The following is a 13,271-nucleotide window of genomic DNA, read 5'->3' as shown; positions in this document are numbered from 1 at the left end:
AGCTTTATTCTAGGCGTGTAGTTCCTTTCACTTAATAGTTTAAATGTTTGATTCCATTCCTTTTTGGCTTGTAAGGTTTGTTCTGAGAAGTCCAATATAATGGGTTTTCCTTTATAGGTTACCGTCTTCTCCCTGGCTGCCCTGAGAATTCTGTCTTTTTCATTGATTTTTGATAATTTTTATACAATGTGTCTTGGTGAAGGCCTTTTTGAGTTGAGATCATTGGGTGTTCTGTCGATTTCTTGAATTCCAAGTTCCAGCTCATTCCTTAGATTTGGAAAATTCTCATCCACGATTTGTCTGAAAATGTTTTCTAGTCCATGCTCCTTTTCCTCGCCTTCAGTAATGCTCATTATTCTTATGTTCCCTCTCCTGATGGTATTTGCTAGTTTTTGTATTTCTCTTTCACTATTTTTCATTCTTCGGTTTTTCTCTTTTTCCTTCCAATTTATTTCTAGGTTTCTATCTTCGATATCACTGATCTTTTCCTCCATTTGGTTCACTCTATTTCCCAAGTTTGCTATTTTGTTTTTCATCTCTTGCAATATGTTCTTCATCTCCAGAAGTTCTATTTGGTTCTTTTTGAGTTTTTCAATCTCCTTGCTAAAGAACTTATTCTGCTCAAATAGGTGTTTTTTCAATTCCTGAAATCGTTGATATGAATTGTTTCGGATCTCATTGAGTTTTTTGAGAAGTACCTTCTTTGTCGCATATTTCTATGTTTTAAGCTTATTTTCTGGAGATTTTTCTCTTTCTTTCTGAGCTGCCTTGTCACCTTGGTTGTTCATGGTGTTTAATGGACTATTTCTCTACCGAGGCATTAATGGAAACGTATTCTGCTTTTTTTTTCCAGAAAGGAGATTTATTACACAAAGGTCTCTCTTTAGCCTGTTGCAAAGAAGGCATTTTTCTTTTGGTTTCCAGTAGGTGATGCCTAAGCCTCTTGGATTCCTGCTTTATATAAAGTCTTAATAATGCCTTTTTTTTTAATATAGATATTCAATCACGCTCACTGTCCTCAGTCTCAGTCCCTGTCAGTGTTAGCAACAGTTTCAGTAGCATTTGCTCAGATTCCTCTGGGGCTCCCCCTTGTTCAGTTTTGGAGGATATGGGGGCAGGGGCTCTCTGCATTGAGTGATGGGGTCTGTGGCTTAGCCTCACGTTTTGCATAAATGGCTGGTAATAATCAACTGTTGTTTCTCTGTGGTCCCCACTTCTTTGCCATCCATTCCCACTTCTCTGCTTTCCTTCCTGATGCCTGGGCACTGCTGCTAGCCACATGGAGCTCACAGCTCTCCCAGGCAGGGCTGTTCAGGCAACCTGCAGTACCTTGTCCACGCCGCCTCCTCCTGCTGGGAGCTTTGGCTGTGACAAGCAGCTTCTTTGTTTCTCCCAATCTACTGCCCGACTCCTGGGGTTCTGACCTGTGGTAGCTCTTATGAGCAGATTCCACGCTCAGATGTGTTGGTGTGCAGTTTGGTTTTTTTTTTTGTTGAGTTTTCGATGTTCAGCTTATTATTGTTTCAAGGGGAGAAGTATGGGGACATCTCTCACTCTGCCATGTTTCTGACGTCACTCCCACCTCTCTCATTTTTGATGTTGATAATTTGTATTTTCTTTCAAGTTAGACTGCACAGAGGTTTACCATCTTTACTGATCTCAAAACCAGCTTTGGCTTCATTGATTTTCTGTTGTTCTCTGTGTCCTATTTTATTGATTTATACTTTGATCTTTGTTATTTCCTTTCTTCTCCTTACTTTGGATTTGATTTCTTCCTAGCTTCTTAAGGTGGAATCCAAGGACATTAGTTTGAGACCTTTCTTATTTGTAATAGAGGCATTTTGTACTATAAATTTCCCCCTAAAATTTGCTTTAGCAGCATCCCACAGATTCTGTTGTGTTTTTTTTCACTCAGTTCGAAATACAATTTTGCTTTTGATTTTTTTCTTTGCCCCCTGGAATATTAAGTTTCCAAATATTTGAGGGTAGTGTGTCTAGAGATCTTTCTGATTTTTAATTTAATTTCATTGTAGTTAGAGCACCTATTTTATATGACTTGCGTCTTTTAGAATTGATTATGACTTGTCTTCTGGCAAAGAATATTATCGATTTTGGTAAATGTTCCATTATACTTGAAAATAATGTGTAGTCTGCTGTTGTTGGCTCTGATGTTCTATGAATGTCAACCATGTAAGGTTGATTGATAGTGTTATTCAGATGTACTATATTCTTGCTGCTTTTGTCTACTTATTCTCTCAACTGTTAAGACAGGTATTGAAATCTCAGTTAATAGTTGTGGATTTATCTATTTCTCCTTGTAGTTCTGTCATTTTTTGTATCATGCATTTTCAAGCCATGTTATTGCGGTTTAAACATTTAGGATTTTTATGTCGTCTTGATTAAGTGGCCCATTTATCATTATGGAATGACCTTTTTTAGTCCTGGTGACATACTTTGCTCTGAGATATACTTTCTCTGATATTAAATAGCTACTCTATTTTTCTTTTGACTAGTGTTAGCATGATGTATCTTTTTTACAATATACATTCTTAACCATTCAGTCATCTTAGAGTTAATACTGTACCACTTCACTTAAAATGTAGAAAGCTTGTAATCATAAACCCTTATACTATTTATACTGTAGGTGCAATATGTATTATATTAATAAAAGTTAGGAGCCCCGGACCACAATTTTATTTGTTTATTTATTTAAATTTATTTATTTTTTTTATGGCAACATTGGTTAACGAAATCCAGTAAGTTTCAGCTGTACATTTTAACAGTAAGGCATATATATATTTACATTGTGTATTCACCTCTCATAGTTAGATTTCTTTCTGTCACCACTTATTTGACCCCTTTTACCCATCTACCTTCCACCTCCTCCTTTCTCTGTACTCTCTGGTAACCACTAGTGTATTGCCAGACCACAATTTTAACATTAAAACTTTCTTCTTTATCCTTGTTTGTGATGTACTTAGTAGTAGTTTTATCTGTAATTTTTCCTGCCTAGCTTTTGTTAAGATTCTTACATGTATAAACTTAATGTTCAGCTGTTATTTTGGCTGTTATTTCTTCAAATAATTTTTCTGCCTATTTTGTTGTTTGTCTTATGAGCAGATCCCACTCTCAGATGTGCTGGTGTGCAGTTTGGGTGTTTTTTGTTGAGTTTTAGATGTTCAGCCTATTATTGTTTTAAGGGGAGAGGTATGAGGACATCTCTCACTCCACCATGTTTCTGACGTCACTCCCACCTCTCCCATTCTTGATGTTGGTAATTTATGTTGTCTTTCTTCCTATCTTTTCATTTATTATAAGCATATTTTTCTTTACATCCTGCTCATAGTTATAATAGTGTCTTTAAAATCATTGTTTGCTAATTCTAAAATCTGCATCATTTTTGCTTGGTCTCTGTTGATTGTTTTGAGAATGGGTCAGGTTTCCCTATTTCTTTGTGTAATGTGTGATTTTGTAGTAAATCCTGAGTATTGTGAATGTTCTGGTCTCAAGACTCTTTTCTGTTATTTCTAAACTGAAGTGTTTTGATTACTTTTTATCAGCCAGCAATTTGAACTCAAACCACAAACCGTGGCCTATGGCAGGCAGCCACTCAAAACTCAGTTGCATTATTTTGCCTTATCTGGACTACTACTTTAAGTCAGCCTTGCAAATGCTTAGTTCATTGTTCCGAAGTTCATATACATAATTTAGGCCTCCCCTTGCTGAAATTTTTTCTCTTGCCTCTGATTTCCCTCTTTGCATTCTGGCTTTGTTTGTCTCAAAGTCTGCCTTCTCATTCTTCAAGCCAGAAAGTCCTGTAGCTTTTCTGTGTTTTACTTGCCCAGTATAATGCAAACTGTGACCTTGCCGCAGGATAAAAGCCATACAATCCTTAAACTCATTCATTCCTTGCAGTTTCTTTAAACATCAAATGAAGGTTTGGGACTAAGTGAGCTGTAAAGACCCTCAGGGTTGAACAATTCTATAATTTTATGAAAAATTATACAGAATAATCCCCTTGAAGGAGAAAAATATATAAATATAAAAAGACATAAAACTAAAGATGTGGCATAATTCGATATTTACCTGGCATTAGGAAAACCAAACAATATGTACGCATAAAAGAAGCACAAGAAAATTTTTACTATACCAGGAAAAAATAAAAACAATTATAGTTCTTCCTTTCTTAAGGAGTACATACTACATTTGCCTCTGTTCTTTGAGAGCCTGTCTTTATGTTCAGTCTCTTTTAAGTGATTAATTTTTTTATCAGGTAGCATTAATCTAATTTTATAATGTTATTTGTTTGTGGACCTGAAAATGTTCTTTCTTATGCAATAGACTTGGAATTTCTGTCTTTGTAATCTAGGCTTCAGTTTTAAATTGAAAACTCTGCGAATTGGAAGTTTGTGTGAAATACTTTCTCCTTCTAGATAAAACATTTCTTCAAAGATTGAGTAGGCAGGTAAATAGATGCTATTTTAAAAGTATTTGCATAGCTATAGAACTTTTAGGAGACAAAAATGCTGGAGGCAGTCTGGGCATTAATATGAGACTTTTTCAGTGGAGGATCATTAATCTGTTGTCTTTGTGCAATTTAGGTAGTCACTGAGGAGAATATTGCCTTTTTGCAGAAGAGAGTGGTAGAGCTAGAGAATGAAAAGGAAGCCTTGCTCCTTAGTTCTAGAGAGCTGGAAGAACTGAAAGCTGAGAATGGTATGTATAAATGAAAACTATAATTCTCTGTCTTAACCCACAAAAGCCTCTGCTTTTATGACTGTATGTGTATAACATATAGATTCTCCAATTGTATGATTATAAAGATCTTTCTTAGATAGCTGAGCTGGTAGTTATCGAACGTATATTAAGTATAGGATTAATACACATTATTTCGAGCAGAATACCAGTGTTTACATAAGTATAACATTTTGCAGTATAGGGTATAAATGCTGCAGGATGTCTGTGTTATATTCACTTTGGAGTGGTCAGGGAACCTTCTAGGATGTATGGCTTGAATAGGACCTTAATAAGATGATGAATTTTTAAATAGGTGAAAAGAAGAAAAGACATTCCTGGTAATAAATTTGTGACATGAGGTAATAGAGATCAGTAAAAATAAAGGTTCAAAGGTAGAAACCATTTGCAGTTTCGCTCATGCTATATACTGCTTAGAACCCTATCAACTAGGGCATTATCTTTTTCAGGAAGTCGACTCTAATCCCCTAAAGTTGAATTAAATGCATTTTTGTGCTTCTGTGACATCTTTGCATTCCTTTAACATGTTAAAATAATCTGCCTTTATGTTTATATTTTATACAATACGATCTTCAAAGGTAAAGTATGAGCTCTTCAAGGGCAGGGGCCATTTATTTTCATCTCTGCTTTACCAAGAACTAGTGTAGTACCTGGCAAATAGTAGCTGCTGGATAAACTTTTGTTGGATTGCATTAAACTTAGCATTTTATCCTCTCAAACTGTGTATGAACAGTTAATAAGAATGAAGACATACTTTCTTCCATTAATCACCTGCTTGACAAAGACCTTGTGGTTTTAGTAGCATGTAGTTAATAATCTTTTACTGATCTATTTTATCCTAGCTTAACTAATACACTACCTTCTAAGAGTGAGAATGAATACCAAGTATGTACCATTTTTTAAACTCCGAACCCAATATTTCTACTTTAACCATTTTATAGTTCCCCTTAGCTCTAAACTGGGAATTATACCTTTTCTAGACTATTCTCACCATTACTAATATTTTAAGAATACCACAAATTCAGCTCATTATTCAACTCACTCAAAGCACTTCTTTGAGACCTTACCCATGATACTTATTTTGCAGTTTTACAAACAGTGCCTGTCACTGTTTTATAGCTCATTATGGTTTATAGGTGTTAAAAATGTGAGTTCCATTCTCCTTGCTCTTTTCTGCAGAGATCACTGGCCTTAAGGTATTTTGTATTAGTTTTAGTGTCTCATAGGCAATCTTTGTTTTATATGTCACCTTTTGTTCAACTCACCCTTTGTACTTTCATTTCTACTATTGTACTCATTTCTCAAATGATCTTGTGATGTGTCTGAACATATTATATACTGTCTTAAATTCATTTGTTTCATGAACATTCATTCATTCAGCAAAATTTTATGGTGCTTATCCTATGTGCCAGGCACTAACCTAGTTGCTAAGGATACTGCTCTGAACATAGTAGAGGGGAAGACAGGCCATATATATAAGAAAATTTCAGAGAGTGATAAGTCTTAGGATAAAAATCAAATAGTTTACTGCAAGTGTGCCTGAGGGAAGAGGAAAGCAGCATTAGAGTGGTCAGGGTAGGCCTTTCTAAGAACAGACGAAAAGGGGACAGCCATGCAAAGAGGCATTCCAAGCAGATAAAAGCAGTGCAAAAACCCTGAGGAATGAATAATCTTGATATGTTTGCAAACAGAAGGCCAGTGTTTTGGGGTGAACAAAAAAGGGGAAGCACAAGACAAGGAGGTTTTAGAATAAATGAGGTCAAATCATGAGGGACCATGTAGGTCATGTAGAGACATTTGGATGTACTTTACTATCTTTGTCTTAACCTTTCAGAGGGAGTACAGGCTTCTTGGGGACATGTTAATTCACAATATTTTTATCCTCCAAGGTACTAATACCCTTTTTAGATATATGCATTATAATGGGACATGGGATAGAACTCAGAAGACTGGATTCTGATCCCAGCCCTCTATGGCCTAGCTGTAGGTCATGTCATTTCATTGTTTTCACATATAGTCATTGAGGAGATTGGATAGTTCTCTTCCAGGGCTAAGATTTGATGTCTTTATAAACATATGTGAAGGATTATTGAAGATATAATAAGTACTATATTAATGCAAGATGTATATTATGAACACAGGATTATAGATAAATTCAGTTTATTGTCCTAGAAGTCCCATCTTATGCCACAGAAATAGCTGCTGCTTGTCACATGCTCTGTTATCCTACTTTAAAGCCCTCTGCTATTTAATTATTAACTCAGGTTAATTATTATCACCTAATAGTACCATTCTATCTTTTATCTTCTCTTGCCATTTCTTTTTAATAAAATACGCCTTTTATCTCCCCTAAACTCTTTTGTCTACTTCTTGCCTTTTATTTTATGCATCTCAAATAACCTCACACACAATCATGCCTCTGTTTTTTCAAACTCTCTACATATGTCTTCTAAGGATCTTTATTTTGTGACTTTCAGAAAAACTGTCTTCTAAGATTACTCTCCTGGAGGCTCAGCATAAAACTGGAGAGGCAGATAGAGAAATCAGTGAGGTAAGTGATGTGTTCTTAAAATAACCAGAATGTGAACTAGATCAAGAGGAGTTAGCTTGAGAGAGAGAGAGAGAGATTTAAGGAATTGGCTCACGCAATTGTGGGGGCTGGCAAATTCAAAATCTACAGGGTAGGCCAGCAGGCTGGAGACTCAGGGAAGAATTGCAGTTGAAGTCTGAATGCAATCTGCTGGCAGAATTCTCTCTTTTTGAAGAAGGTCAGTCTTTCTATTGGTTAAGGCCTTCAACTGATTGGATGAGGCCCACCCACATTACAGAAGATAACAGGCTTTATTCAGAGTCTACGGATTTAAATATTAATCTCACTTAAAAAAATACCTTCAAGAAACATTTAGAGTAATGTTTGACCAAGTGCCTGGGTACTGCTCTAACCAAATTGACAATAAAATTAAGCACCACACTTATATTCATTCAATACCTTTTATGGGGCCACTGATGCTCTATTCAAGTAATTTTTAAAAGGAACTAAATTTTGAAAATTGTAGAATTATATGGACACTGACAGAGTGAAAATGAGCCTTGTTTGGCCAAGGGGGTGCATATTGTTTTAAGATGCTTAGCAATAGTGGTGGTGAGAACAATATAACTTAGATCAAAAAAGAATAAGAAAAAGAAAAACAAAACAATCAGAAAGGGAACAAATAAACAAGGAACAATGAAAAGAAAAGGGAAAAACACAGAAATTAAAAAGGAAGGGTGACAAAGATAATCCCTTGGACTAAGAAAGGTGAGTAGAAAAGGTTTATAGAAAATGTAAGCTCAGCTGAAAGAGGTAGACTAGTATTAAGAGAAAAAAATGAGAGTGGCTAGAAAGAGCTGTGTTCTCTGGTTCTTTGCCCTCTCCTTAGAGGATGACACTGATTTTTTTTTTTTACTGGAACTGGAAAGGTAATTAAGTTCTATAGATATCATAGGCAGTAACATAGGGTATGACTAAAGAAAGGGAGTGAGTGAAGTGGTATGACTAAAAGTTAGAAAAGAGCAAATAAGAATACTTAGGGCAAGAGACAGAGCAAAGAAGGAGTTAGTTATATTGAAGTCTTCTGGCAGAAGTGATGCCTTGACTGTTTCAAGTCTTTAATATATATAGGAATGGATGAATAGGAATGTGACCTGAAGAAATTATAAAGGAAACTTTTCCCTATTCTGAATACTGTTTTCAGTTTTGGTTTCTAGAAATATGAGTATGGATAATACAGAGAGTGAAGAGTTTTAAATGACTTAAAATAATGCTTATGAAAATCGAGTAGATAACTTTTCTTAAAATAAATAATTCTAAAATAATGAATTTTTTTTCTAACTCAGTGGCTGAGAATGATTCCCAGATAATAGTTAATATTCACTGAATACTTAACTATGTGCCAGCTTTTGCTGGTAATTGGCAGAGCTAAGATAAGAACTCAGGCAGTCGGGCTGCAGAGCTTGTGCTCTTGGCCACTACATTATTTGACAATCCTATGGGGCTTTTTCTTCCATCAAAGTAGAATTTTTTCTAGGGAAAAAAAAATGGTATTGGCAAAGGTGGAGATTTTATTGCATACACTGTCTCCAAATTCATTTAATAAAATACTAATTAAATTTACTATGAGATTCGCTGATTTTGTTTCCCTAAAAAACAATTATGGAAGTAATTTATATGGATTGAGCAGTCTAACAGTAATCTTTGTAATAATAACTTTGTTAATATTTTGTCAAACAAGTCCATAGTTTCATACCTAGGCCCCAGCAGAACTCCTTTTTGATTATTTGATCCTGGTTAATTTATCTTAGTCTACAGCAGGTCCTCAAATAACATCATTTAATTCAAGGTTGTTTCATTATAACATTGATGAGATGCCATAGGAATTTAACTCTTGTTTATAAATTAGCCTATGGTAAAATTGATTTCTATTTATGTCATTTTGCTGCAGTTCCAACAACCTGTCCATGATGTTGTGAGGACTTAACTGTACTTGTTTGATAATCTACTAGTCTGTTAATGGCTGTCTTATCTAATACTTCTCATTTCAATGACATGAATTCTATAACTTCCTCCTTGATATGGGATGAAAGAAAAATTTAATTCATTTCCTGCTTCCATTTTCATTTTTAAGTAGTTATTGAGAGAAATAAGTAGGTATTTTAATCTGAAGAAATAAAGTTTCCAAAGTAAGGAATATCTAGAAAACGAGTTCCAGGTTTTCCTAGGTCTTATGAATGTGGTTTGACCTCAGGGCAGGATTGATAGGGTGTTCTCAGAGGTCCAATTTGGAAAATAAAAACTGATTTTAAAAGTATTTAGCAGTTTTATGGTAGAAAAGAGATTTGGTCTAAAAAGTTTTAGGTTTCGGAAAGTGCACAAAATTCATTTTTTAGCTAGGCTCTTTCTTATAAAACATTTGATTAAGGCTTTTTCTTTCTTATTTTAAAACAGATCAGCATGGTTGATGTTACCAGGCTCAACAAGAGCAGCTCTTCTGCTGAGGAAAGTAGACAAGATGTTCTAGAGAACACATTTTTTCAGAAACATAAAGAACTGTCAGTTTTATTGTTAGAAATGAAAGAAGCTCAAGAAGAGATTGCTTTTCTTAAGTTGCAGCTCCAGGGCAAAAGGGCTGATGGGGACCCCAATGTCCTTGACCAGAAAGAAATGAAACAGATAGAGAGTGAAGGAATACCTCCAGTCAGGGTGAAAATGTTGCTTGAAGATACAGAGCAACATCTTCCCCCAATGACAAATGAAGAGAGCAGTCTTCCAGCAATTGAAAAAGAAGAGCAGATGAGTGTTGAGGATCCAAATAGAACATCTGAGGAAATACCTTTAAATGACAATGGAATGGAATTGAAATCAACAAAGCAGGGTGATGTTGATAAACTCCCTTCTGCTGTACCAGGAACTTGTCAGTGTCACCAGGACGAATTGGAAAGACTAAAAAATCAAATTTTGGAGCTTGAGATTAGCTTTCATAAAGCAGAGGAGACGTATGAGAAAAATTTAGATGAGAAAGCTAAGGAAATAAGCAGCCTAACCCAGGTGATTGAAGAGTTTAAGAAAAATGCCGAAGACACCAACAGTGTATACACTGCTTTGTCTGAAGAAAGAGACCAGCTTCTCTCTCAGGTGAAGGAACTTAGTGTAGTAACAGAACTGAGGGCTCAGGTACAACAGCTGGAAATAAACCTTGCAGAAGCAGAAAGACAAAGAAGACTTGACTACGAAAGTCAAACTACTCATCATAACTTACTTACTGAACAGATTCACAGTCTCAGCATAGAAGCCAAATCTAAAGATGTGAAAATTGAAGTTTTACAGAATGAACTGGATGGTGTGCAGCTTCAGTTTTCTGAGCAGAGTACACTGATCAAAAGCCTGGAAAGCCAGCTGCAGAAGAAGGAAAGTGAAGTGCTTGAGGAGGCAGAACGTGTGAGGGATATCTCAAATAAGATGGAAGAACTTTCACAGGTTCTTTCACAGAAGGAACTTGAAATAGCAAAAATGGATCAACTCTTACTAGAGAAAAAGAGAGATGTGGAAACCCTTCAACAAACCATCGAGGAGAAAGATCAGCAAGTGACAGAAATCAGCTTTAGTATGACTGAGAAAATGGTTCAGCTTAATGAAGAGAAGTTTTCTCTTGGGGTTGAAATTAAGACTCTTAAAGAACAGCTGAATTTATTATCCAGAGCTGAAGAGGCCAAAAAAGAGCAAGTGGAAGAAGATAAAGAAGTTGTTTCTGGCCTTAAACATACTTACAATGAATTGAGCCCAGCAGAGATAATAAGTAAAGAAGAGCTTCAGCGCGAATTAGACCTTGTAAAGAAAGAAAGTGAGCAGAGAAAGAGAAAACTCCAGGCAGCTCTTATTAACAGAAAGGAACTTCTACAGAGAGTCAGTAGATTAGAAGAGGAATTGGCCACAATGAAAGATGAATCCGGGAAAGAGATCCCGTTCACTGAGTGTGAGAGGAGAGAAATGGAGGAAGATAAAGAAAGTAAAGAAGAGTCAGAAAAATGTGTGATTTCTAAGTGCCGAGAAATAGAAATTTCTTTAAAACAGACAATATCTGAGAAAGAAGTAGAACTAGAGCATTTAAGGAAGGATTTGGAAGAAAAAGCAGCAGCCAAAGAAGAGTTACAGGCTGTGATCAAACAGATGAATCAGAACTTGCAAGAGAAGGCAAATGAAATAGATTTACTCCAAGCAGAAATCACTGAGCATCAAGCAATTATCCAGAAGTTGACCACAAGTAACAAGGATGCAGGTGATGGAGACTCAGCAGCTGTAAAAGAAATAGTTAGTAGTCCACCTTGCACTGGTGGTATAGAACACTGGAAGCCAGAACTGGAAAAAAAGATATTGGACCTTGAAAAAGAAAAGGAGCAACTTCAAAAGAAGCTACAGGAAGTACTAACCTCTCGCAAGGTGATTCTAAAAAAGGCACAGGAGAAGGAAAGACATCTTAGGGAGGAGCTAAAGCAACAGAAAGATAACTGTAATCACTTGCAAGAACAGTTTGACAAGCAAAGCAAGGAAAATGAGAACATCGGATACCAGCTAAGGCAACTCCAGATTCAAATAAGGGAGTCTGTAGAGAGAAAACTTCCAGACACTGACCAGCAGAACCCAGACTCTCCTGCTCTAGGTTTAGAAGAACCTTTATTCAAAGCCATAGAGCAGCAACCTGCCCCGCCTATTCCAGAATCAAACTTGTTCCCAGACTGGCCTCATCCTGAGGATGTAAATGCTCTTCAGGACAATACTTCTATTGCTCAAATTAAGGCCCAGCTCAAAGACATAGAGGCTGAGAAAGAGGAGTTAGAATTAAGAGTGAGTTCTACAACAAGTGAACTTACTAAAAAATCAGAAGAGGTATTTCAATTACAAGAGCAGATAAATAAACAGGATTTCGAAATCCAAAGTCTGAAGATAGCATCCCATGAAGCTGAAGCCCGTGCAGAAAGCCTGAGGCAGAAATTGGAAAGCAGTCAACTAGAAATCGCTGGATTAGAATGTTTAAGAGAATTACAACCTGAACTAGATGAACTGCAAAAACTCATAAGCAAAAAGGAAGAAGAAGTTAGGTCCCTTTCTGGACAGCTTGGCAAGAAAGAAGAAGCCCTTACTAAAGTACAGACAGAGATGATAGAACAAGAGGATTTAATTAAGGCTCTGCATACACAGCTGGAAATGCAAGCCAAAGAACATGATGAGAAGATAAAGCACTTACAGGTAGAACTTTGTGAAATGAAGCAAAAACCGGAAGAGATTGGAGAAGAAAGTAAAGCGAAGCAACAAATACAGAGGAAACTGCAAGCTGCCCTCATTTCCCGAAAAGAAGCACTAAAAGAAAACAAAGGTCTCCAGGAGGAGTTGTCTTTGGCCAGAGATACCATTGAACATCTCACAAAGTCTTTGGCAAATGTGGAAAACCAAGTTTCTGCCCAAAATAAAGAAAAAGATATATTCTTAGAAAAGTTAGCTCTTCTTCAGGAAGAAAGAGACAAACTCATTACAGAAGTGGACAGATCATTAATGGAAAATCAAAGTCTCAGTGGCTCTTGTGAAAGTCTGAAATTTGCTTTGGAGGGTCTTACTGAAGACAAAGAAAACTTAGTGAAGGAAATTGAATCTTTGAAATGTTCTAAGATTGCAGAAAGCACTGAGTGGCAAGATAAACACAAGGAGTTACAAAAAGAGTATGAAATTCTTCTGCAGTCCTATGAGAATGTTAGTAATGAGGCCGAAAGGATTCAGCATGTGGTGGAAACCGTGAGGCAAGAGAAGCAAGAACTGTATGGCAAGCTAAGAAGCACAGAAGCGAACAAGAAGGAAATGGAAAAGCAGTTGCAGGAAGCTCAACAGGAAATGGAGGACATGAAAGAAAAGATGAGAAAGTTTGCTAAATCTAAACAGCAGAAAATCCTGGAGTTGGAAGAAGAGAATGACCGGCTTAGAGGAGAGGTAC

The 13,271-nt window shown here is 36.3% G+C and overlaps 1 protein-coding gene across 1 annotated transcript in view; it reads left to right on the top strand.

Moving 5' to 3' along the window:
- GOLGB1 (golgin B1) overlaps positions 1-13,271 on the top strand; it is a 77,681-nt gene that overhangs the window by 36,805 nt on the left and 27,605 nt on the right. Inside the window, 3 exon segments of the mRNA XM_015595917.2 lie at positions 4,602-4,716; positions 7,233-7,306; positions 9,740-13,271. The exon segment at positions 9,740-13,271 is cut by the window's right edge and continues 20 nt beyond it. Of these exon segments, the coding sequence (XP_015451403.1) occupies positions 4,602-4,716; positions 7,233-7,306; positions 9,740-13,271 (3,721 nt within the window).

This window comes from Pteropus alecto, unplaced genomic scaffold (genome assembly GCF_000325575.1).
Source record: "Pteropus alecto unplaced genomic scaffold, ASM32557v1 scaffold251, whole genome shotgun sequence".
In the NCBI taxonomy this organism is placed as follows: domain Eukaryota; kingdom Metazoa; phylum Chordata; class Mammalia; order Chiroptera; family Pteropodidae; genus Pteropus; species Pteropus alecto.
This window is presented reverse-complemented; position numbering and strand designations above follow the sequence as displayed.